Source organism: Chelon labrosus, assembly GCF_963514085.1.
Source record: "Chelon labrosus genome assembly, chromosome: 16".
NCBI classification, from domain to species: Eukaryota; Metazoa; Chordata; class Actinopteri; order Mugiliformes; family Mugilidae; genus Chelon; species Chelon labrosus.
This window is the reverse complement of record NC_140349.1, coordinates 16,730,009-16,756,815: the sequence shown is the minus strand read 5'-3', so window position 1 is coordinate 16,756,815 and position 26,807 is coordinate 16,730,009. Positions and strand designations below refer to the sequence as shown.

The 26,807-nt window shown below is 44.1% G+C and overlaps 1 protein-coding gene across 1 annotated transcript; it reads right to left on the bottom strand.

Moving 5' to 3' along the window:
• Window positions 1–2,385: 2,385 nt before the first annotated feature.
• rims3 (regulating synaptic membrane exocytosis 3) lies at window positions 2,386–26,456 on the bottom strand (the record flags this gene model as incomplete). Its single annotated transcript, XM_084563388.1, has 6 exons — window positions 2,386–2,967; window positions 3,095–3,234; window positions 3,328–3,429; window positions 3,964–4,076; window positions 4,167–4,308; window positions 26,192–26,456. The coding sequence occupies 6 exons, from the start codon at window positions 26,454–26,456 to the stop codon at window positions 2,755–2,757; spliced, it is 975 nt and encodes a 324-aa protein (XP_084419514.1). The 3' UTR covers window positions 2,386–2,754.
• Window positions 26,457–26,807: the final 351 nt, after the last annotated feature.

Genomic DNA, 26,807 nt, shown 5'->3' with positions numbered 1-26,807 from the left:
ACAGATCCAGCAAGGAATAGCTCCAAAACAAAAAACAAAAACAAATTGGAACCCAGACCTTGACAGTACTTCTAAAAAGGTTGTGTACACGATCGGAGGGTCAAGATCGGCCATCGTGCTCCTTCGAAAGATTCAATAATGCCAGAGACCCCTTTACCCAAAGGTTCAAAGATCGCTGAAATGTGAGTTGTGTTGGTCTGAGGTGCTGAGAAGAAAATTTCCCTTTTTGCAGAAAGATAAAGCAAACATATGGTGGTGATAAAACCGAATGTGAGCTTGTAAACACATACAAGCGTTTAGTAGCCTAGGGCTTAAGACTGTCAACTGTTTACACTGCTGAATTACGAGAGCAATTAGCGTCTTTATCCGTGTAAAAGGGTTTGATGTTGGTCTCAATGCAGACAGATTAAGAACAAGCCACTGAAGTGACAAAGAACAAATTCATTTTAAAGAAATCAGGAATCACCAGTAGTTTGGCAGGTTACTACTTTGCTGTCAGTCATTGGACATTTAAAGGACCATTGTGTAGGATTTAGGGGGATCTATTAGCAGATATGGAATATGATATTCACAATTATATTTTTATCACCTGTAACCAGGAATAGATCTGTTTGACTTGGCTTAGAATAAGCCATTTGTCTACATGAGGAGCCCAGAGTGGTCAAATCCAACCCAGGAGGGGTGGCAGAGGGATATGTACTTGGTTACAATTGTCAGTGCTAGATGCCACTAAATCCTACACAATGTTTTTTGAACCAGAACAGCCAAAAAATTGCTCTTTTTTTTCTGATTTCAAATGCAAATTAAATTATTGTATGTACAATTGGTGCAGCAAGTACCAGTTGGGGTTAGTCACTGTACAAGGTAAACATTATCAGAAAAGGTTTTCCCAAAAAAGCATCTGTTCCCGTTTGATCCCAAAATCAAGACAAATCAAGTTTTTGTTTTTTTAAATAAATATTAATTGTCAGATTTTAAGCAATAAATTACTGATGATTTGATCAAAAAACAGCGACTGAACCTATTTCAGCTGTTCTGGTGGGCCTCTATGGCAAAATTCAAAATACACTGGAGTTACATTTCCATGCTGGAATTCAAATATACCAAAATGTGCAAAGCAGTGTGACTAAATTGAAATGACAATAAGTTAAGAGGAGGTCAAACACTGCAAGTTAGGAAGTTAAAGATAATACATATTTTACAGCAAAGTGCACTGCTAAACGCAAACACACCGCTTGACAGGAAATTTAATATAAGAAAGCTGAACAATGTGTTGTTATAGGTTTCTATAACATGTAAAACTACCACATATGGCAGATGTCATTTGTTAGCAAAGTAATACTGGCATAATAGTCAAATATCAAAAAGAAAAACATGGAACTAAATACATGTTTACAGGTTTAGTTAGAGTCAAAAGGGAGTAAACAAAGACAACATAAGAGGGTTAAAGGTTGTAGTTAACACCAGTTATGTGCGTATTTGCTTGCGTGTGTCTGGCCAGAAGTAGAGAGGCGGAGGCACACATGCCACCATCCTTCATCAAACATAAAAGTGGGGAAATCAAAAGGAAGTCCAAACAAGTCCAGGTGCTGGTAGAAAGAGAGACTGTGGAACACAGGAACCCCAGACTAGAACATCTCCCCGAACGCCTTTGTGCAAACCGCCCTGTGGCGACAGTCTGATACTTGACAGATGAAGGCAGGATCAGAAATGTGTTCATCAGCGAATGTGCAGCAGGCTGACTAATTTGTTCTCTTCCTCCACAGATAGCAAAGATGGCCACCCTGTCACCAAAACCCCATCCTTCTCCCTAACTCAGTGCAGGGCTCTTTAATCAGGAGAGATCGCGAAAATAAAGAGCCACTATACTCCTGTTACATTGGTCAAGCTAAATAAAAAGATTTAAGCGCTTTAAAATGTCTTGCAAGCAAACATGCAGAATGCAGCCGATACATATATAAACACAAATAAGTATTTAATTATCTATCTATTCAGATATATATATCTATATATATCTATATATAAACTCTGCCCTGTGAAAATTATAGAATAGCAGTGTTGCTACCTCACATAATAGCCATTATGTGAATATCCGAGCCTGTTAGCCGGGTATGTTCATGTGTGTTACGCCTACCTACCGTTCTCAGCTCGTGTGTGTAGAATGTAACTTCTTTTTTTGCATTACATCTAAGTCATCGACTCTGCTACATATCCATACTTTATATTGTATACTAGTTCACTTACGACTTATAGTAATAATAACAACAATAACAATTGCTTTGGTTTTAAAAAATAAAGTTTTTTTTCTTAGTTTGGCATAGAGAGTTTAGAAACTGGCATCGGGATGAGTCGTGCCACGGAAATCTGGTAAGTTGGAATGCAGAACATGGCACCCGGTGAATCCTGGTTTCATGGTGTGAGATGCAGAAACGGGTGAGTGAAAAATGCTACATGTTCAGGGAAATGATGTCTAGTTGTGAATCACTTCTGACTCTGATAAGTGGGTGAGAATATGGCAAGAGAGTAAAATGTCCAGTAAAGGATATGGCAGGTGTATGTGTCTGTTAATGGGAATGAGATCAGGTATTTGAAAGTATATGTCAAGTGTGTTTTTCCTGCACAGATGCACATGGGTGTACGTGTTTGTGTGTGTGTGTACCTGTCTTGCGCATCAAATACAGTCGTTGTGTATTTACAGTACGTGTGTCTGCATGACTCTGCCTGTGCTCATGCATGTGGGTGTCTCCTGGGTGTCTAGGTGCACGAGGGGCTGGTGGCGCTCTCCAGGGAGGACTGGGAGAGACGTCTGGTGAGCGGTCCGATGCTGGGGTCTGCCAGAGAGGAGGTAGGGAACAGCTTGTACCAGCCGCTGACTGTGGCAGACAGGTCCAAGTCCTCCAGAAGGATCTGGGCCATTCCCATGAAGCACTTGTGGTCCATACGCCCGTAATCCCCCCACACTATTACCTGGAGGAGAGACAACAGTACATTATAGCATTAAATATGGGTATACGCCTCACTGTGGTGGAGATTTTTCTGCAATTGGCTGTTATAAGACACAGACCAATATATGGTGGAAAAAAGGAAAACACACCTGTAGGACTTTGCCCTGAGGACTCTCATCAAACAACAGAGCCTGCTGGTAAGTGGGGTCCAGATTCCTTTTCACTGCTTTGGTTTTCTTCTTGGCCAAGCACACTCCATTCTCCAGAACATACACCTTCACGTAGGTTGCTGCATGTGCAAAAAAAAACAAACAACAAAAATGCAAAATTATGAACCCCCTGCACGTAAAAAGAAGTTTTAAAAAGTAGGTGAAGTCAGTACCTGGTATGTTCTTGCAGCCGGGTTTAGGGATCAGCCCTCTGGCCTGGTTGACCTCCACCTCCAGCTGTCCTCCTCTGTCCACCATGCCTACATTAACATCCCCTACAGAGTGAGAGAAAAAAAAACATCTCTGACAATCCATCAGCATATGAAAGACAAATAATTCATATTTCAGCTGGAGATGAGGTCTGTGGTGCTCAGCTAAACATGAATTGAAATTTTTAACGTGCAGCAGTCGATGTCTGACAGCAGAGGGCCACACAGAGCTGCAAGACTGTCTTCGCCACCAGGTATGGTGGAGCACACTGCTCTGTTATTTTTTCCAACCAATGACCTTTGTTTAAAATATTTATACCTCATGCAAGATTAACCTAATCTGAGTTGAGTGAAAATGCAAGTATTTATAGTATTTTTAGGTGTAGTCTAAGATTTAGACACTCTTGAATTACATGTGTAATTTCCAGTGAATGTCTTATTGCTAATAAATAATAACTGACAAACTAATTAATTAAATGCTACCAAGCAAAATAGATGAGTCAGCTTCATCTCAGCTTTAGTTTTGTGTCACAATACTAGAGGAGCATGAGATGGAGCGAACAGATCTCGGTTTATGTTACTCCTTCTCTCTTGGCTTACCCATGGGGGGTGTAGCTAATGTTTGTCGGCCTACGATCTGAGCAGGGCCTAGTCCATCCAGAAAGTCGCTGAACTGGCTCTCGGGCCCCAGGCGTGTTGTAGGGAAGACAAACCTGAAGCAGAAGAAGGAGAATAATGATGGATGCATGAATAGATACTGTGCAGAGATCAACAAACGGATGGATTTCTAGTCGGACACGCACGTTCCGTCAGAGCTATTTGAGTTGGTGCTGCCGTCGGTTGAGTCCTTGCTGCCCTGCCGTGTCACTCGGTTCCTCATCTCCACGGCGATGCCGGTCTCCGTGCTCCGTCGGATGGTGCTGCGAAGCTTCTTCGTTCCACCGTCTAAAAAAAACACAGAGGTCATAGCTCCTTGTTTAAGTGCCCTTCTTCCAGCAGGATAATCCACTAGGATTAATAAGCAGAGGAAGTCATAGAGCTGTCTGATAAGAAAGTCAGGTATTACACAGGGCCTGTATGATAAGCTTCTCATGGTCACCTGCTACCAGTACACTCTGCAAACAGGTCATATGAAATGATGCAACACTGTGGAAGATTCTACTCGTTCTGCAGAATAATAGTGGATGCTTCCTCAGGTACAATTCATACATGTTCTCAGTTTAACAAATGTTCATAGTTTTTTTCAAAACGACTTGTTAGAAATGAGAAGGCATTTAGGTTCGCCTTGAGAACACCCATGTTTCCACTATTTATTTTGAAGCAAGTTCACTCGACCGAGAAGGCAATCTCACCTAATATCCACAGGGATGCCCATGCACTATTGAAAAATATCCCCACTTCCCAGGTATTACTACAGTCCATTTTAAACACACAAAGGCCCATTTTGCAACGGCTGTAGCGGGTAGGGGCCAGTAAGCTTTCAGGGGATCTGCTGAGCCTCCACTTGTGAGGCAGAAACGCACACAAATTGACAGCATTAGGAGTGCAGTGGGTGGCGGGGTAGAAATAAAGTCAAGAGGCTAAGCGCAGAAGACAAGGCGGGTGGAGGTGGTATTTAGGCTTTGCAGCTCTGCTGACTGTAGGAGAATTAAAGCGAGCTTGAGAGCTGCTAACCTCAGAAGAAGCTTTTAGGATATCATCCCCTGAAGTAATACACGGTATCTCTGTGTGACTTGACCTGCTGAAAAAGTTGACACAGTCAAAGCGGTGTTGGTTCAAGACGTGACATAAAGGGTTGTCTACTTGTTTTTTTTTGGCAGACAGCTCCTCCCATCCGCTCGCTTTCTTGCAGCATTACCCAGAGTTCTCAGGATCCAAAGAGACATCATGGCACACATGTATTAATACTGGAGCGATGAGAATTAATCAGTCAATTTAAAGGAGACTATTTCCTTATAGAAGAGGAACTGTATCTGTAACTTCTTCCAGCAACCATGCTAAATAATATTTGGTTTTCATTTGCTTTTCTTTGTCATGTAAGTGACAAAGAAAGATTAGAGAGAAGGAAACTGTTCAGTCCTAACAGATGAACAAAACCACTATGAAGCAATTAGAAACCTAGAAATTCTCTAAGCAAAGGAATACAAAACATCAGCTAATTTAGAAGCACATTCACACAAAAATGTCATGGTGACACCAAACATCACATCAAGAGCGTACATTCACACCTCAAGGGAACATTTACACACAAAGTGTCTGCACGAGAAATGCTGTGAGGCATCAGGTCAGCAGAGTTTGCTGTATAAAGACCTCGACTAATGTCTAATTTCTGGGAAACTCCTTTGACAGTGGCTTTCTGAACAAGTATTTTTTATATTAAAGGGGTTAAAAGTTTAACCCTTGCTTTAAACTTATTGATTTTGTGGCAAATCACTGGTTATGAGAGCAATAACAAGACCACCAAACAAGTCAATTTGCTCCGTTTTAGCATTACATCTACACAGCTCATTATGGCTGCAGCTGTGGTTGCTGTAGAAACCCGTACATCCCTCTTCTATAGGAGAAAAGATAGTTCAGCGGTGCAGTGAATTCACCAGACAAGACTTTTAACAAGCCGCTGCTCATTGTTACCAGTTAAGCGCACACCCAGGTACAGCCGTCCCACTTCATTAGCCTGAGCAACTCCAGTCTCATTAAGCATCCTCACCATGCCTGCCTCATTGCCATGACAACCACAGACACCCTCCATCATTACCATCGCTATGGAGATAAACAGATAGCAAACAAAGCCATTCGATGAGAATTTGGGGGGACAGGGGAGGACAGAGGGCTTTGAGCGAGGGATGGAGTGTGACAGAGGAGAGGGGACAAGTGTTGAGGAGAAACGAGTGGAGAGGAAGATGAAAATGATAGGGTCCCATGGGTGCTGGAGACAAGGAGAGGGGTGCTGCCTTCTGCTGTCTTCTATTTATAATCCTGCAGTCAAGAATATTTCTAACAGACAGTGTGCGCATGAGAGAGAGTGTGTGTGTGTGTGTTTGGAGCTTGACACCCAGACAAACTCCACGCACTCCTGCTGCCATGACAACCCCCGCCCCTGGATCTGGACCCAGACAATGCCACCTGAGACAACTGGCGCCATGGCGACAGGCTCATCCCTGTTCACTTTTTTTTTTTAAAAATAAATTTTTTTGGGCAACGTCTTGCTGGAACTAACCCCATACCCTGCAAGCTTGTTTTAATATTAGTGGTAACAAGTGTGTATGAATGAATCTGTCTAAACATCCTTGAGTGTGTTTTTATATGCACACGTGGGACATCTCTAGTATACATCAATAAAGAAGCTTTTCATTAAACTTCATATCTGCACTTGTTACTCATTTGCCTGTCGGCCCCTGCCCTCTCATCAAAACAGCCCCCCTCCATCCCAATCCATGGTGCGAAGCACTGATCTCTTCCTTCCTATTTAATCCCCTCCTCCTCGTCTGCGCTTTCCCCTCCATTCGTTTCCATGGCAATGCCTTCTGCATTGCACCAAGAGCCCCGGCCGGCATGTTCGCTTATAAGCCTTTCCCCTCGCTCTGTGTCTTTCTCTGCTCATATTGTCCTCTCCACAAGTCTCACTCTTTAATCACCCACCGCTTCAAATTTTCTGTTTCTTTAAATCATATTTCTCAAAACTCCTCTTTCTCTTATTGCGTCACTTTATCTCCAGGTCTTTGTTTGCCTGCCATCTTTGCCTTATCCCCTCTCTTCTATTTATTCTTCAGATTCCGTCTGTTCCTCTGTGATAGTTTTCCAGTTCTTTGGCTTCTGCTCATCTTTATCACACAGCTCTTATCTTATATCCCATAAATTATTTAGTGTATTTCCTCCTGCCCTGCCGTTGAACTAACTTTGCTGCACAGAATTAACATCAAATACACACACATCGTGAAAAGGGTAACTGGAGGTTGTCTAACTTATGTGCCATTTGAGCAACTAAAATAACAACATTACATAAGCTGCTATGCGTTATTGCTCTAGAGGACAGGGTTTCTTGGTGTTTGTGTGCCACAAAGGCTGTTAAAGTGTCTCCTGTTGGCTTCACTATGATGAGTAATACCTTGTCCCTGGGAACACACACTCATGAATCTCACAGAAGTGTGCAGCCTTTGGGAGAATTGTATTCTCAAAACTTTCCTTTAGCGTGTAAAAAAAAAAACAACGATTCTGGAGCAACTTACGCAAGACACATGTTTGAAGATCGCGGCGTGGCAAGAACAAGTAACAGGGAAGTGCGTAGGGATGGGTGATGTACAGACGCGGATGGAAAGAATGAATAGCTTGAGTGGAGAGAATTAATAGCAGTGAGGGAAATAAAGAAAGGTGGGATTACTGAAAACGCCAACAATGCAGAAATGAGCCACACACTGTGCATGCACACTCACACATGAATTATAGCATGGCTGTGTGTGTGTATGTGTGTGCGTGCATGCTCAGCAGATCATTAAAGCTGCTCTGACATTTGGAGAGAACACTGATGAAGCCTTTCTCATTATATGCTGTAATATAGAATGCTGTTTTTAGACTCCCTGGCTGCGCCGACATGCGTATTGGATGCGCCGGTGACGGCAACGATCCACCATGCATAGCAACAGTAACCAAGCATGGGTTTTGGGGATGAAAGATCTGTTGTGGTATCTCTACCGCCGGACCCCTTCTAAATTTGGAAAAGAGGAGGATTCAAGGTAGAAGCTTAAATAGGACGAGAGATTATACAGTAGATCTGTGATCATGCAGTTTTACAGTTTCTCTGACAGATCAGCCAACAAATGTGAGTAAACACTTTTAAGCAAATTAACACCTCATAAACCTGGACTGGTTTGACCAATCAGGACATACAATTATGCTTTTACTTAATTCTAGTTCTTCGTAATTATATAGGGGGCGGGTTCTCTGCAAGGGAGAACGGTTGTTGAGCCTCCATGTTTCTAGAGTAGTCCAGAACGTACAACTCAAATACTGACTCTAGGGAGAGCTCCTTGCATTGTACATAAGGGGTAGATTGAAACTGGTCATTTTGCAAATAGCTACAAACAGGTGACATACTTCTACACCCTTGGAAAGTGGCCAACGGTTGGCAGTTTGCTGGTGTTGGGTTGTCAGTGAACAGTTCTACAAACAGCGTCTATGGCCCTAGTTTTGGAGGTGTGTCCCGCACCACTGGCGCTCATAAGACCTTTGTCAGCGGTAACAAGCAGTAGAACAAGTTGGTAAGAGAGGTCATTCGGATTGGCTGCAGCTCTAAACAATTTGTAGCTCTTCCTAGCTTTCAAGCCTCCCAGCTATAAGTAGGTCTTTCTTTTTCCCCTTTCGAATGCTGAATACAGACTACTGCCACCTACTGGTATGAAGAGATATTTCCTCTCACGCAGATGCAAAATGTTTGTGCCAGCTGGTGCAAATTAAGCTTTTTCAGTTTTTTTAACAAGTTTGGAAATGTGTTTAGCTTGTTTTCTTGCCAAGATGTAGACGACATAAATGCCACTCTCACGTCATGTTGATGGGGACGAAGGGGGGTAAATATGTATCGCAGTAAGGCAGTTAGCTTAGCTTAGCTTAGTTTAGCATGATGAAAGGGAGCCAGGACCTGGAACTATGTGATTGTAATAAACTGCCTTGTTTTAAGCTCACTTACATATTATGGCATGTTTCTTTAATTAGTACAAAAGGTACAAAATTGTACTTGGGCTATAGCTTGGGCAGCCAGAACGACTTTCAGACAGCAGCCTTTTGGATCTCAGTTTTTGTCTCGTTGGTTGTATATTTATCTCTATGTGTGCAATCATTTCCCCGTCCCGGCTTCTTTCTGTCTCTCTGTGTGTTTGTGTTCCCAAAATCTTTTTTTTTTGTTCTTCTATTATTCATCCATTTATCAGAAATGGCAGTGTCCCACTTTCCTTAGTCGGTTATTTAACTCTAACAGAGCATGCAAAAACAAATAAATGTGGCACAGAGTTAAGTGCGGCTTAGTGTTACTCTGCCCTTAATGATAATGCATGGGAATTAAACAAATCTAATTTCCTGTGGTGTGTGTATGCTGTTATTGTGTGTGAATTACATTAACAGCTCAGGCAGGGACATAAGCCAGGGAGTGGTCAACGTGAAGCGATTAGCCTGCCTCAGCACCACGTTGCATAGGAAATGATTTCTTGAAATCCGAACCCATCATGTATGGCAGGATGTCTGTCAGTGAGTTAATATGCCACACGGGCTCCTGTCTAATTGCAATTAATTACAATGAGGAGAAGCGTAATCTAATTCAGATGTAATTTCCTCTTGATTAGTCAACTCTGCGGCTGACGAAAAAATGATGCAAGATGGAAGAAAGATTTATAGGGGCGAAGTACATGAGAAGAAACAGATCAAATAAGATGGCTAATTTAAAAAATCCACAAAACCTTCCACTGCACCTCACGTAACTTACCACTAACACACAGTACAAACCAAGCCAAAGAAATAGCTTTGTGTACAGTGCAAAATAAATCACTGCTCATTGATTACAATGAGAAGTTCTCTCTATATATTACAGCTATTTCAAGCTAAAGGGAAGATGACATTTAAGTCGAAAAACTAAGCTAAATCTCTTATTCAGTGTTTCCTGCAGTGCAGCAGCAGCCTCCTGGTGCCATGAAACGGATTTCGAAATCAATCTGCCTGTATGTTTGCACTGGCTAAGGAGGAACTGTAAGTATGTGTGTGTGTGTGTGTGTGTGATGCTCCTATGCACCAAAAGCTGCTCTCCCCGTCCACCTTTTCTCTCTCACAGCACAGGCTTAGCCGGCTTGTGTATGCTCTATGTGAGCGTGTGTTTACTGCACTCCACGTCGAGAGGCGTGGTAATGACATCCTGATTAAAGGTGTTTTACACACGGACACAGATATACACACACAACACGGTGACTCATCTCAGACACTTCTCAGCTCAGTGACACAGACTGCCCATTAAAGCTTTGCCGGGGAGCTACCAAGTGCTGTTGCTTATTTTCGACCCAGGTTGCTAAATGTGAGAGCTCTTACTCTATTAGCGTGGGCTGCCACATCGGCCAGGATAAATATATATATACAGTAAGAAACCCGGCTCTGTTCACAACTCTACAGAATAATACACTGCAATTATATGATTTTCAAGGTTGATACAGATCTGAATGCATTTTCACAGTTAAAAAAAGGTTACCTCAGTCTTGGATCACAGTTTAGCATGATTTCAGATCAGCAGAGAAACAACATCAACATCTTAAAAGCTCACTGTTTGTTATATGTTGTTTAAAAATGTACAAAGGAAAGGTTCTAGAAGGTTATTGATTCAGTGCAGAGTAAATTACACAGCAGAATGAAAAACCTTGCATGGTGAAATTGACAGTTCAATGCTCACTTTTCAGTAAGTACTGAGTTAATAGCAGAAAACACCAGCCAGCCAGGACATGCTCAGGTTGGTCGACCTTGCCAAAAGAACATACTGCAATCTTCTGGGGAAGAATCATGATGCACATGATCCATATTGTGTAGGTCTCCCTTGTGCCTCATCAGAGAATGGACATGGTCCTTCTGAGGGTGTCCTGTGGTGTCTCGTAACAGAATGTTGTTAATGGGGGGCTTTGGGTCCTATGGGTTGAGGGGAGGCTGCTGTCATCAAGAAGTGTCATTGCTATGGGGTGGGGTGCCTGGTCTGATCTAGGTGGGTGGTACATGTCTAAGTAACATCCACATGAATGCCAGGTCCAAAAGTTTCCCAGCAGAACATTGTATTGTCACAAGATGGTCAATGTTATTTACTTCTCCTGTCAGTAGTTTAAATGTTGTGGCTGATCGGTGTATATGCTAAAAGTTCTGACCGTAAATTGAGACTTGCATCTCCAACTTCCCGTCACAGCTTGTTTTAAAATGTTGATCTGTTTGCCATTATTATCCATCCACCATGTTGTCTCCTGTTTACAAAAAGAAGTTATACCTCCAAGCTGTGTAGCGCATCCAGTGAGCGTTGTCCTACATGGTCACAGCCAAGCAGTTTTGCTTACTTCACGTGAAGTAGAAACGTTTGGACAGTGCTGTTCTTTGTTTTGTGGCAACCTGCATCTCAGCAGATCATATGTCAAATTAATAGTACACAAGAGCATCTGATGGCCTATCCCTAGGACAAGCTATCAACACTGTTAGTCAGCAGTTATATTAACTCCTCTTTCATAAATGTATGCAAACCACTCCTCTTTACTGATGCAGTGACATGGATGTTTAAATAATGTGGAAATAATGTGGAAGAATAAACTGGTGCAAGGGTTTAGAAAAGTCCATTTACTCTACCCCTGTAAGCCCCCCATTGTGGAAATCCATTGTAATTCATTGATTTTGATAAATAACTATGCAGTTCTACAATGGTTGTCAGGATTTAAAACTCAGATCTGGTTTAGATGCAGTTTTTACAAGCAGTACATACACACACACAGACACACACACAACAGCAGCAAGTCACAAAGACACAGTTGGACCGATCACCAATCTGTCTGGCTAAGAATAGAGCATGGAGTACAGACGAGTTGGTGGGCGAGATTGCGAGAACGTGATAGATGCTTTGAGTGAAATTGAGAGCAAACGAGATGGAGATGAGGAGAGGAGAGATAAAGGAGAGGGAAAATTAAGATGTCAGTGAGCTGAGGGTAACACAAAGAGGGCGACGGGGGAGAACAGTAAGTGGAGAAAGGAGAGTCAGAAAGAGGAGAGAAAGTGATCACCGGTCAGCTCAGTCGGTGTTTGGTAGCCTCTGGAAGCACCAGTGGGCAAGAGAAAGCTTTTAGAGGCATGAGTAAGGTTTCAGTTTGTATGTGTCAGGAGAGCCGATGACTCAACGCACTTGAAAGAAAATGAAAGTGGAGGAGCAGGAGTTGGGGTGAACCTGCAATAAAGCTGCAGTCTCACCTGAAATAGCGGTTAAAAAGACGCAAATAGAATTTTTCTGTTAGTCATAGCGAATATGAATAGATGTCAAGTGCAGTCATCCAGTGAAGTAGCTGTTATTATGAAATTAATTACCACAGCTCAGATGTTATTTTCCAACCATTCATAGGCTTTTTATTCACTGTTGCACATTTAGTTCACCTTCGTCTTACACTATTGACGTGTAAGAATTTCTTTTTAGAGGGCTGAGTTTTCCCTCAAACGATCTTTTCACCGTAAGCTTTCCAAAGGGTGTCTGCCAAAATTCCTAAAGAGTGTTTCCTAGTAGTTACTCAGAAACGCAGCTAGAAGTAGGGCATGGTGAGTCACCCCAAAAACACCCTGAGAACTAAAATGCCAGCTCTGCGCTTTCGTCCACTGTAACATAGTGCAGACAATATGTAGAGGCTGACTGCTTTTACTAGTGGAGGCCTTTAATGTTGCAATGTTATTGCTGGGTCTCTTTCTCTTGTCACAACACTCTTGATGACTTCCATGTGCCTAAATCTGAGAAAACCAATCATTCATTAAGAGTAAGATTGTTTAGGCACAGTGACACAATTCAGCTATGCTTAATTTTCAGTTATGAGGGAAGAGCTGAAACGAAGATGACAATAGTAAGAAGATTTTCATCTAGACACAAACAGATCCCCTTGGAAAAATGCGTCCTTGGCTATCTCTCCTCTGCATCAGTCAGTCCAGCAGACTTATCTCAGTGTGGGGGAGCAAAATGTTCCCTTTGCACGTATTTAGCAAACTACAAAGAGATCTCATGTACACGGTGGCCCAGGAAAAACGATCCAAGTAGAGCTTCAGTTAAACATTGTCCTGTCAAAAGTCAGAGAAATACAGCACAGAAGTGCTATTTCCTATGAGTAGTGACGGGAAAAAGGAAGGTAACAGTTACGGGAAGATAAGTCAAAGAACAGACACCCCTGCCTTGCATGTTAATATCAACAATAAAACCTATTCTGGGAAAGTAAAACATTGGATACATATCAGAATGTGTTCTTATCTTTAAACTAGCAAGTAGTGCATGGGTTTTTCTACAGGTGCCCTGGCCTCCTCCCGCATTCCAAATATATGCATCTTAGGATAAGTGGTGATCTAATTTTAAATTAGATGTATGGGTGGTTGTTTGTCTTTTTGCATTAGCCCTGTGATGGACCGACTACCTGTCCACGATGTACCCTACATCTCGCCCAATGACAACTGGGATAAGACCTTCATGTAAAATAATTATGAGGTAACTTCTTTTTCTTGTTCTTGTACTAAATACGACACCTTTCAGTTACAGTTGCCAGAAAAAGTATATGAACCCTTGGGGATTAAAATGTTATCTAAGTCACAACAATAGACACAGTCTGTTTAAACGAATACTGCACAAAAATTATACATTTTCATTGTTTTTATTGAACACAACATGTAAACATTCAAAGTGCAAGGTGGAAAAACTATGTGAACCTTTGTATTTAATAACTGGTTGACCCTCCTTTGGCAGAAATAACCTCACCCTAACATTTCCTGTAGTTGCAGATCAGACCTGCACAACAGTCAGGAGGAATTCTGGACCATTCCTCTTTACAAAACTGTTTCAGTTCAGAAATATTCTTGGGATGTCTGAATCACTCTCTTGAGGTCATGCCACAGCTTCTCAACCCGGCTAAGGTCAGGACTCTGACTGGGCCACTCCAGAAGGCGTATTTTCTTCTGTTAAAGCCATTCTGTTTATTTACTTTACTTTGCTTTGGGTTGTTGTCCTGTTGCATCACACATCCTCTGTTGAGCTTCACTTGGCGGACCGGAGAAGTTTTCCTGCAAAATGTCTTGATAATTGAGCATTCTGCGCTGTGCTCTTGCAGTCATATTTACAAGGACGACCACGCCTAGGGAGGGTAGCAACAGTGCTGAACTTTCTGAATGTCAAGGCTTTAAGAGATACTTTTGTAACCCTTTCCAGCTTCATGCAAGTCAACAAGTCTTGATTGTAAGTCTTCTGAGAGCTCTTTTGCATGAGGCGTGGTTCATATCAGGCAATGCTCTTGAGAACAGCAAACTCAAAACTGGTGTGTGTTTTTTATAGTGCAGGGCAGCTTTAACCAACACCTCCAATCTCATCACATTGATTGGACTCCAGGTTGGCTGACTCCTGGCTCCAATTAACTCTTGGAGAAGTCATTAGCCTCGGGGTTTACATACTTCTTCCACCCTGCACCATGTTGTTTACATGTTGTGCTCAATAAAAACATGAAAACATGTAATTTTTGTGCGGCATTAGCTTAAGCAGACTGTCTTTTTCTATTGTTGTGAATTAGATGAAGATCAGAACACATTTTATAACCAATTTATGCAGAAATCCAAGTAATCCCAAAGCGTTCACATTTTTTTTCTCCTTGGTGGATCTTACTGAGATCCTGAAGACACTATGGCCCATACAGTAGCAACTTGACAGTGACAAGGTAGCCACATCCTAAATTATACAGTTGTCTTACACACTTATTGATTTATGCTCATGTGTCACATCTATGTCATAGGTACAGGCCACGATGTCAAGATGACGCAGACCACAACAGCTGTGATTGGTCCGAAAATCATTTCCTTGTTTCCGTCTCTCCGTGGCCTGGCAAGCACAGAAAATCCTTCCTCCTCCTGCATCCCACACTGTGTTGCACAGTTGATTTTGGTAAAAGTCAGTGTTGAACCACATTCATTATCTGCTACTCCATCAGGAGCCGCTCAGTTCCAATTGTCATTGCTTGAAGCAAACATAGAAACTCTTAGCGTTTTAGCAGCGTAATTACAGAAAAATGCCGACATCCCACCACACAAGCATAAATGCTTACAACTGCTTAACCAGGGCCACTATAGCCCCATTCCAAACAAACAATCTTTGAACAGGCTGAATATGCACAAATACGGTATGTTGTCAGTGGCCTTTTACAGTTGTCAGTGCAGTTCATATCAACATGACTTTCTATTACTGTATATCCTACTACTGAGCACGGCACTAGTAACTTATAGAATTAACATAACCACACTCTTCTTGGTCACTAGAAAGACTGCAGGTTTGAGGCTTCTGGATTGACTTCACTTTTCAGGTACACCTAATACGCCACTTCTTTGATACAGTGCATGAACAACGTCAGATTCATTGCACAGTAAACTACACTTCAACCAGTCAAATAAAAAACTTGTTCCTGGAGCTAGAGATATAGTCAACCAGCTCAAAAATATTTCCCTGACAATAGTACAACCAGAAAGATGTTTGCTATTGGTTTCATAACAAAGTTTAATGAGCAAGCTAACAAGTATTCTCTTTTCGTGTCAGACATTTTTGCTTCTGTGCATCTGTTTCTTTTCTGTGTCTCTGGAGTACTTCCAGCAGCGTAGAAATAAACACAGAGAAGGACAATTTAAATAAAGGATATTTAAAGGAGCTGAAAGTGGGGTTGAGAAAAGAAATGGATGGGTGTTGAGTGGGTTGAGGGAGATAAGTGGAGCAGAAAAGAGTGAGGTGTTTGCATGTGAATGTGCACCAGCCAAACACAATCACAAACACAAACACAAACACGTATGTATAAGCTGGAACGGGGTGGGGACTTGGGGGGTCCTTTCACTTGAACAATCACCAAAACCACACATATCGACGCCTGGTTTCCTTTAATCTAACTCTCCTGGTCCCCTGCATCTTGTCAGCTGGACTTGTTCCTCTGCAAGCCTCAGTGCAGACTGACAGTGCTGGGAGCTGGCTCTGTTTTCACAGTCACAGATAAACCTGCTCAGACGATAAGACCATGTTCAGCGGAGGAGTGACTCACCCATTAAACCTGGGGAACCGCTTGCTTGCTTGCGTGTGTGTGTGCCCGCGCGGTTTCTCCTCACCGATACTAATAATAGCAGGTAATAAATAGAACACAGACAGAACCGAAATGCCATCCGCAACACTTGCCTGTTACAAAACCTAGAAAAAGGAGGCAATGAAACAGTGGGAGTCTGAGCTATGGATGGAATAGCATGAGAAAGACTGAGATACATTACGGAACAAAAACACAGACCTTGTATATAGGAATATATAGAAATAGCTTGTATCAAAGACAGGGAGCTATATGTGGAAGAACAGCTTACACAACGACCCCACATAAGTGTACTTTGATTCAACACGAAGGAAACTTATGCAACATTGCTTTCTTAAAGCTTGTATTATAACTTGTATTTAGTTTCAAGCTTGTACCTCTATTCTTGGATAGTGTGATCTCTATCGTTGACACATTTATTGACATGGTTATTGTTAGAAGTGCTGAGACAGGTCAGCTGTATGAGAAAACACTGATTATGAGCTTTGCAATTATTCAATTAATTTGATGAGTTGCGACCCCCTCCCCCCCAAACATTTTTGTTTGAAACTCCCAGAGGCAACAATATAATTGCAGCCCTTACCACTAGCTGTCAGAGGTCTCAGCTGTTATCTGAAAATGTTGTCAAGACTTGAGAAAATGACCTTGTCCTACTTCAGACACCTGAAATCAAGTCATATGTATAAAGCTTCTGGTTGACTGACAGACACAGAATATGTTTTTAATGTTTTAAGACTATTATTTTCTTATATTCTTGAAATACATTCCTGTTTTTATTCTCCTTGTTCCGTTACCTTGTGGAAATTCTCTTGTGTCCCAAACAGTCCAATGCCACAGGGAATTTTAGCTCCCAGAAGGTTTAACCAACGTGGACTGGTGTCAGGTGAAGGGCCTGACAAAAGAATATTCACCAGACATCTAGTTTAAGGGGTTGTGTGTGGTGCACTAATAATGCCATAGACTGCAGACTCAATAATTACGCTTCTGTCAGTGAATCTAAGTAATAAGTTATGCACGTGCTATGATGACATTTTGGGGTACCAGATCACTTTAGTGAGTGACTCAGAATAACCCAGGTCGATAAAATGAGCTGAGTTTACCACCGCTAATGACCAAAGACAACAGCAATGGCTGGTTATGTGCTTCGAATTAAAAGTATACGTTCCAGCTGGGCTCAGACTAAGCATCATACACTTTACAGAAAAAGGTTTACAGATATTTTTCGTTCATCTCTAAGTTGCACACACTACAAGGTTTGAAAATTATGAGGTTTGAGAATGAACACTACAGTATATTATTTAGATAATCATGCTTGATCAGCCTAGAGGGATAAAATCTTTACCGTTGCTTGACAACAATGTCAGCTGCTCTGTGTCCTTGTAGGCTCATTTCTCTTAATGACTATTGTGAAAGGGTAATCCATATAAACTGATGTGTCTGCGAGAAGTTTGGATTCGAGTGTCGTGAGTGGCGAATTGAGGAATAAATTGGGTTAAGGTTGAGGAAGATTGTACTTAGATGGACTACATCAAGCAAAATAAAACTTGGAAGAACCAAAATGGGCAGAATTGTAGAAGATAAGCTTGCTAAGATGAAGCCAAAATGGGACGACATGGTGCCATGGATAGGGATCAACTGGGGGAGCATTCTGTCTCACAGCCAGCAAAGTGGATTAAGTAAGAAATAGTTTGTTTTCATTCAGATCACTGGACAGCAGTTGAGCCTTAACTGCTGATGGTTAAAAGCCCACTTGTGACAGATAAGAAAAGCAACAATATCTACATTTCTATCTGTGTTGGTAATTTTGAAAATAGCATTCAAGTCTTGCTTGGACACTTGTTGCGTAAGACCTTATCAAGAGAGATTCTGCTGATAGCTGGAAACTGACTAGATCCAATTCACAAAATGGAGCACAGTTAGAACATCCCCTGCAGAAACTCTGACACAATAACAACACCATAACTACATTACCTCCTAATAGCACTTTAACGGTGAGACGCTGATATATTTCTCCATCATCTCCATTCGCTTAGTCTTTTCTAAACCTTTGTGTCTCTGCGCAAAGTCACCTTCTCCATTATCCTCTGTTCATTCTGTTTACTTCTTTCCTTTGAATTATATCAGCAACAAACCATCCAATAGAAGCTGATTTTTTAGTTACATAATAACACAGAGGGCTGCTTATGATCAAATATTAAAAGTCTGAAATATAGCATCCAGAATAATTAATGCGTTTGATCTCTATTTCTCACTCAATGTTCGCTTCCACCATGACGAGCGTTAGCAAGCAATTATCAGGTATCGATCAGTACATGAATATATGGTCAGTCAGTTTGTCGAGAATTATTGTGATTTATCTTTCACGTTCCCGTCTCCAATTTATTTTTTTCCTCTTTGGACCAAATGAAAGTGTGGTTTATTGGATATTAGCTAGAAAACTGAGCAGGTCAGACAAGCTGACCTGGCTGGACCATTTATGACCCTGATTCTGATCATGATCCTGATCAAATCTGACGAAGCGCAAAAGAATGTTACCTGTCGCTCTTGTGGGTCACGTATCTAATTATATGCAGCTGATCTGGCCATCCGGCTGGGGTAAATGCGGAGGCAGGAACACTCTGAGATCCTCCATTACGCCTTCAGTGGACCATCGTATAAACAACCTTGTTTTTCTCCAGCAGCAGGTTTTCTGTTTCAGCCTTGTAAAGTTGGCTGTGACATAATCTTGTTGGGTGGAATTTATGTAAAAGACCTGAACTGATTCGCCTTAAATCTAAATCAACTGCAGCATTGACTCTCTGAGCCAACCTCGGGTTACTTATTTTGGGGACGCATTGATCCGACTGTTTCCGATACTCAAGGTATGTGCCAATATTGAGTAGCAATGGAACACCAGGGATTTCTTTTTTCCAGACTTAAATTCCACTTTTACTGACTCCTGTGTGCACAAAAGATGTAATTCTGCACGATTCTGTAAGCCACTCAATCACCTGTGAGACGCATCTGCCCTGTTAAACCAACATCACTGTACATAGCTGCAAAACACAGCAGAGATTTATTTATATCTCATACGCTCTACTCATAACCTTCGGAAATTCATATGAAAACCTGTTGCTAGCACAAGGAAGAAATACTACAGCTCTAATACGAAGAGACGTGGTATAGATGGAAGAAGAGGGAACGGTGCATGATCCTGTGATTTTGTTCCAGGCACGATGCGCTCTTCTGGCAGCTGAGAACATCTAAATTTAGACACACCCCTCGTCTCCCCTTCCTCTTCTCCTCATCCTCAGCCCCTCCAAGCCTTCTCATCCACACTTTCCCCCTGCATTGTGCTCTCCTCATCACCACAAACACAGAGACACGAAAGCCCCTGTGGTGAAAATATCGACAGCTCTCCCTGCGTCAGACAAGTGTCAGCTGTGCCTGAGTGCAGCAAGCTCTGTGTGTTTGTGAGTGTGTGTGAGTGTGTGTGTGTGTGTGTGTGTGTGTGTGTGTGTGTGTGTTTGTCGTGTGTGTATTAAACAGCCATCTCATACTGATGGGTTCCAAAAGCAGGTAATGATACAGGATAATCATCCGGGATTATGTCCCCATGTTTGCTGCCCATTAGCCATACGGTGAATGTGTCAGAGATGGCATCACAACATTTATCAAATAAACTCACACATTTTTTGATGTTTTGCTTTTATCTATAATCCTCTGCTGCCCTCCAAAATGGTTGCTTTCTTCTTGCTTATATTTCAGCGTCGGCTGTCACTGCAGACAGTAGAGAAAATCTAACCTGCCTGGTCTTGTTATATTTACTTCATACATTTATGGCCCAATAAAAAAGTGTACCAGAGGGATTGAAAATACACTGGAAGTTTATTTTAGTGAGATGAGAAAAGAGCTGATGTGGTTGACACAATGCTCAATCCTACCCAGAGTAAATAAATGTGTAAGCAGCCAGGAGTGGTGAAGTATTTCAGTCTTTACTTAAAAGTAAAAGTAGAAATACGGGAAGTTGACTAGTCGCAGATCCCGTGACAATAACAACATGGACGCCTCTGAGAAGACAGGTGAGGAGCCCAGAGGGTCGTTGCAGCGAACTAGCAGCGGTTCATCAAGTGTGTGGAAATACTTCCCTAAAGATGAAGACCATTCTACCATTGCATGTCAGTCCTGAAATACAACTCAAGTACTACTGCAAAAAAGGCATCCGCTGACGCTAGCAGTAGAACGGTCCAAATCTTCTGGACAGCAGTCAATTAATAACTTCACCAAACGTCCTGTGGTAACAGAGAGAAGGAGGCTGCAGATCAACTATTTGCTGGTGAATAGACCTTAAGCTGCTATACAGGGAAAAGGCTTCGGTAATATACTGCATTGTTTTTATTATCCCATCTACATTATGGCTACATTATATTATCTTATGAAAATAAGAAGTACTATAAAATGCTATTGACGGTGCTGATTTATATAGACTAAAGATATCTGCAGTGCACAGTATTGATAAGCTCATGTGTTTATGTTCCACTCTATTGTGTTCTATTAGTTGACATTGTTGCTGTGGTTGTAGAGCGTTTTTTTTTTTTTTAATTGTTGTAGTTTTTGGCGAGTGAGAGCTGCATATTAGAAGTGTCGGACTGAGGGTGTTTATAGTGTTTACGTGGACTACCGCCGACAGTAGCCCGTGTTCAAACTTCAATAATCTCTCAGAAAAGCCTCCGTAGCTTCTTTTGCGTGATACTCTACAATATGTATTCGGGTCAAGAATATACATTTAATTCCTTGCAAAGCATTACTTTCTACTGTGTTTTTATGTGTGTCGTCCACTAGTCGACATCGACTCGACTTTCACCACGTTAGTTGACTTTGAAAAAATTGGAAATCGTTCAACCCCTAGTCAGAGGATGAATATCCTGAGCATCCCAAGTGTCAAACACTGACCAAAATGTGTTCCTCAAATTAAAATAAAGGTCAAACTTAACTTGATGTTTGACTGTTTTTTTTGTTTTGTTTTTCACAGTGTTATATGCTAAGGTTTGTTTGTTGTGTTTATGTTTGTTTATTATGTGTGTATATTCTATGTTGACTCATAATTGAGATTAGCTCTTTAGCTATTGCTATATCAATGAAAGAGCAATGGTAAATGAGAGTTTTATTTTGTTTAAGCTTGCTAAGGAATTACTTTCTGAATTCATTATATTTATTGTATAAAAAATGTCAAACAAAAGTGATCTGAGACCATGATGAAATCTTCAAACTGCCAGCTTTATCTAGCAAACTGTCAAAAAGTTCACTATCAAAGAAAGCAATAGTTCACAGTCAAGAAGCTAGTAAAAATAAATGTAATAATAAATTTACATTTGCAGAATTATATAATACTCAATTTTGGTAAAAAACACAAAAAAGATATTAAAATGGTACAGCTATCAAATGACAGGCCGGCACAGCAGAACGCCTCACACCTCTTAATACAACCGAACACTTTCACACAATCAGACGCACAAACTGTACGACAACGACAAAGCAAACAGGAAAGAACGAGCAACAGACTAGGACACGCTGTTCATGGGGGTTCAATGTGATGCACTGAAAGGAGAAACAAAATGTGCTGAGAGGATGCAAGGAGATGAACAACATGTTTCCCACTGACAGACGAAGGAATGAAGAAAACGTTTAACTGCTCTGGAACGAGTTGAGAGGCCGACAGGCGCAGTCGGCCTCTCAGCTTTTACCAAGTCTCGTGTGTGACACTCGTTCCTCTTTTCCCCACCAGGAATGAGTGGGCTTGTGTTCGCCACTGAGGCGCAACGTGAGAAACACTATTATTGTAGCTGCACAGGAGCTGTAATTATACGCCACGGGAGCCATATTAGAACATTGCGCCACTATTGCTGCTGTACAGCCACCACGCATACTTGCTGCTAGTGCTGCAAACCCACTTCAGAGTTCAGCACAATGATGCTCCCAGTACTGCTGCAGGACTCATTACAATGATAATACCTCAAAAGGTAAAGCCACTGAGAGCTTGTTGAATAAGACATTATAGGTATTAGAATTAAAGCAGTGCACCACCAAATACCCTTTGGAGTGGATTATGCTAATGTTATTGTACATACACAAAAACAATCATTGCTCTGCGAGACAAGTGTCATTTTAATAATTGCAGGAAGGTATTAAATATTTTGTAATGTTAAAGCCATGCCGGATAGGGATGATTAAATATCTTATATATTAAATGTCTTATTATGACGATTGGTAGCTTTGAATTTAAGCCCCAATTAAAACAAAAGATTGATATTGCATTCAACCATGATTAAAAAGGCAAAGGCAAAGACAAGCTGAGGGCAGAAAGACAAAAGAGAGAAAGAATAAGGACAAGGAAGAATAAAAATGTGAGAGCAATGAGTGAAAAGAATGGAGGTGTCATGGTTTGGTTTCTGTGTTCACGTTTTGAGTTTTGTTCATGTTTCTTGTCTCCCCGTTTCCTGTTTTACTTTGTTGAGTTTTTGATTTCCTGTTTTACTCCTTGTGTTTCTCTGTGTTGATTGTGTAATTGGTTTCACCCTGTGCCTCTTGATTTCTGTCACCTGTGTCTCGTCACCCCTTGGTTCCTTGTGTGTGCATATATAGCCCTGCCTTCCCCTTTGTTCCTGTCGCGTCATTCCACATGGTTTGTTACTCGGAGTCTCTTGTGTTTTTTGCTCCTCTGTGATTTTTACCACCCCTTGTGTCTCCTGTGTTTCCAGTGTTTTTTGACTTTAGTTTTGTTGTTCTACCTTTGGATTTTCCTGCCGTTCCAGCAGCGCTTTTTGTTCTCTTTTGTTTGATTAAACTCAGTTCTTGCTCACTCCTGCCTCGTCCTGCTTTTGTCCTGCATTTGGGTCCTACCTCACCACCTCCCCCGCGGACTAAACCGTAACAGAATGACGCGACCAAACAAGGACCCAGCGGACTACAACCCTTTCGATGAGGAGGAAAAGAGGCGAGTACTGACTTATTATTTAGATCAAAAGTTGGAGTACAAACCGTGGCTCATCCCTGAGTTTTTGCCATTATTCTCTGGCACTCGTTTGGCCATGAGGGCCCCAGCAGGGAGGTCGGGCCCTCGTGGTCGCCACGGAGGCAGGCCTGCAGGCCGGCAGCCTCTGCTGCAACGGTCTGCTAGCCATGCAGTGGTGGTTCCCCGGCCTGCTGACCATCGGCCAGCTAGCTCCCAGCGAGCCGCTCCTGCCTCCGTTCCTGCTCCTGCACCTGTACCGGCCTCGAGGGTCGGTTCATGCCCCGCTCCTGCTCCCGTACCGGCCTCGAGGGTTGGCCCATGCCCCGCTCCTGCTCCCGTACCGGCCTCGAGGGTCGGCTCATGCCCCGCTCCTGCTCCCGTACCGGCTCCGAGGATCCGCTCATGTCCTGCTCCAGCGCTGCTTCCTGTCCCTGTTCCGGCTCCCAGGTCGGACTCTCCTGTGTCTCCTGCCCCGGCTCCCAGGTCGGTCTCTCCTGTGTCTCCTGCCCCGGCTCCCAGGTCGGACTCCGCAGCGGCTCCGGCTCCGGCTCCCAGGTCGGACTCTCCTGTGTCTCCTGCTCCGGCTCCCAGGTCGGACTCTGCTGTGTCTCCTGTTCCGGCTCCCAGGTCGGACTCTCCTGTGTCTCCTGTTCCGGCTCCCACGTCGGCCTCCGCTCTGTCTTCAGCTCCGGCTCCTGTCCCGGCTCCGAGGGTCGCTTCAGCTCCGGCTCCTGTCCCGGCTCCGAGGGTCGCTTCAGCTCCGGCTCCTGTCCCGGCTCCGAGGGTCGCTTCAGCTCCGGCTCCTGTCCCGGCTCCGAGGGTCGCTTCAGCTCCGGCTCCCGTCCCGGCTCCGAGGGTCGCCTCTTCTCTGGGTCCCGTCCCGGCTCCGAGGGTCGCCTCTTCTCTGGGTCCCGTCCCGGCTCCGAGGGTCGCCTCTTCTCTGGGTCCCGTCCCGGCTCCGAGGGTCACCTCTTCTCTGGTTCCCGTCCCGGCTCCGAGGGTCGCCTCTTTCCTGGTTCCCGTTCCGGCTCCTGTCCCGGCTCCGAGGGTCGCCTCTTCTCTGGTTCCCGTCCCGGCTCCGAGGGTCGCCTCATCTCTGGTTCTCGAGGTGGCTCGGACCGCGGCTTCTGCTCCTGTCCCCGAGGTGGCTCGGACCCCGGCTTCTGCTCCCGTCCCCGAGGTGGCTCGGACCCCGGCTTCTGCTCTCGTTCCCGAGGTGGCTCGGACCCCGGCTTCTGCTCCCGTTCCCGAGGTGGTTCCTGAACCGGCTCCTGCTCCCGTTCCCGAGGTGGTTCCTGAACCGGCTCCTGCTCCCGTTCCCGAGGTGGTTCCTGAACCGGCTCCTGCTCCCGTTCCCGAGGTGGTTCCTGAACCGGCTCCTGCTTCTGTTCCTGTGCTGGACCCTGATCCTGATCCCATTCCTGTGCTGGATCCTGATCCCGTTCCTGTGCTGGCTCCTTTTCCTGTGCTGGATCCTGCTCCCGTTCCTGTGCTGGATCTTGCTTCCGTTCCCGTTCCTGTGCTGGATCTTGCTTCCGTTCCCGTTCCTGTGCTGGATCCTGATCTCGTTCCCGTTCCTGTGCTGGATCTTGCTTCCGTTCCCGTTCCTGTGCTGGATCCTGATCTCGTTCCCGTTCCTGTGCTGGATCCTGATCTCGTTCCCGTTCCTGTGCTGGATCCTGATCTCGTTCCCGTTCCTGTGCTGGATCCGGTTCCTGTTCCTGTTCCTGTGCTGGATCCGGTTCCAGTTCCTGTTCCCGAGGCGGGTAGGAATCCTGCTCTTGTTCCTGTGTCCGAGGTGGGTCCGACTACGGCTCCCGCTCCCGAGGTGGGTTGGACTCCGGCTTCTGTTCCTGCTCCTGTTGCCGAGTTGGGTCCGGTCTCTGGAATGTCTGCCCGGCCTCCCGGCCGGCCCCCTGAACTCTCTGCCGTGTCTGCTCGGCCTCCCGGCCGGCCCCCTAAACTCTCTGCCGTGTCTGCCCGGCCTCCCGGTCGGCCCCCTGAACTCTCTGCCGTGTCTGCCCGGCCTCCCGGCCGGCCCCCAGAACTCTCTGCCGTGTCTGCCCGGCCTCCCGGTCGGCCCCCTGAACTCTCTGCCGTGTCTGCCCGGCCTCCCGGTCGGCCCCCTGAACTCTCTGCCGTGTCTGCCCGGCCTCCCGGTCGGCCCCCAGAACTCTCTGCCCTGTCGGCCCGGCCTCCCGGTCGGCCCCCAGAACTCTCTGCCCTGTCGGCCCGGCCTCCCGGCCGCCCCCCAGAACTCTCTGCCCTGTCGGCCCGGCCTCCCTGGTTCCCGCCTTCCGCGCCCCCTCCACCCTCCCTGTTGAGTTTTTTGACTGTGATTTAGGATTTTGGTTTTTTTTGGGACGTCTGGAATCCGTCCCTTGAGGAGGGGGTACTGTCATGGTTTGGTTTCTGTGTTCACGTTTTGAGTTTTGTTCATGTTTCTTGTCTCCCCGTTTCCTGTTTTACTTTGTTGAGTTTTTGATTTCCTGTTTTACTCCTTGTGTTTCTCTGTGTTGATTGTGTAATTGGTTTCACCCTGTGCCTCTTGATTTCTGTCACCTGTGTCTCGTCACCCCTTGGTTCCTTGTGTGTGCATATATAGCCCTGCCTTCCCCTTTGTTCCTGTCGCGTCATTCCACATGGTTTGTTACTCGGAGTCTCTTGTGTTTTTTGCTCCTCTGTGATTTTTACCACCCCTTGTGTCTCCTGTGTTTCCAGTGTTTTTTGACTTTAGTTTTGTTGTTCTACCTTTGGATTTTCCTGCCGTTCCAGCAGCGCTTTTTGTTCTCTTTTGTTTGATTAAACTCAGTTCTTGCTCACTCCTGCCTCGTCCTGCTTTTGTCCTGCATTTGGGTCCTACCTCACCACCTCCCCCGCGGACTAAACCGTAACAGGAGGAGAGGTTATGAGGAAGAAGCATGTCAGTATTTACCTACATAAAAGGATGAGAAGAGTGAAAAAAATGAAATTTCACTTTGCACTGAAACCTGGAATACATTAAACTGACCTTGCTGGTTGAGCTGCTGTGTGCTCTTGCTCCACTGCGACAGCCCCACAATGGCCACCATCTTGGCACCCAAACTGGAGCGTCGCTTCTTGTTGCCAGCCAGGGATGCGGAGTCTGGGCCCCCGCTGCCGGGACTTTTCTCCAGGTTGTACATGGTCCCCGAGATGCTGGAGGAGCGCACCACGTTCCGGGCCGCCGCGCTCAGCCCGCTAAGGCCACTCATTCCACCCGGACTGGGTACCTCCACGGAGCTGCTGAGCATCATGGTCCCACTGGACTGGAGGACCGATGGGCTGGGTGGGGGGCGTAAAGTTGGAGCGGGGCTTAGGAAAGGAGACAAGAGAGAATGAGAAGAAAAACAAGGTGAGGGTAGAAGTACAGGGAGGTTGGAGGTGGGAGGGGCAGAACAGCACAAACGAAAGGATGATAAAATACAGTGTAATAGCTTGTCATAGCAGCGGCTCCCCGGGGCTGAAGGACACCAAGTTTAAATTTCATCCACAGTACGGTTTTTCAATTACATTTTCCACTTATTGCAGAGGCAGCAGAAATGACTACCTAAAGCATAAAAGAGCAGTAAAAAGTGAAAAGCTCTAACAAGTTATTTTTGATCTCC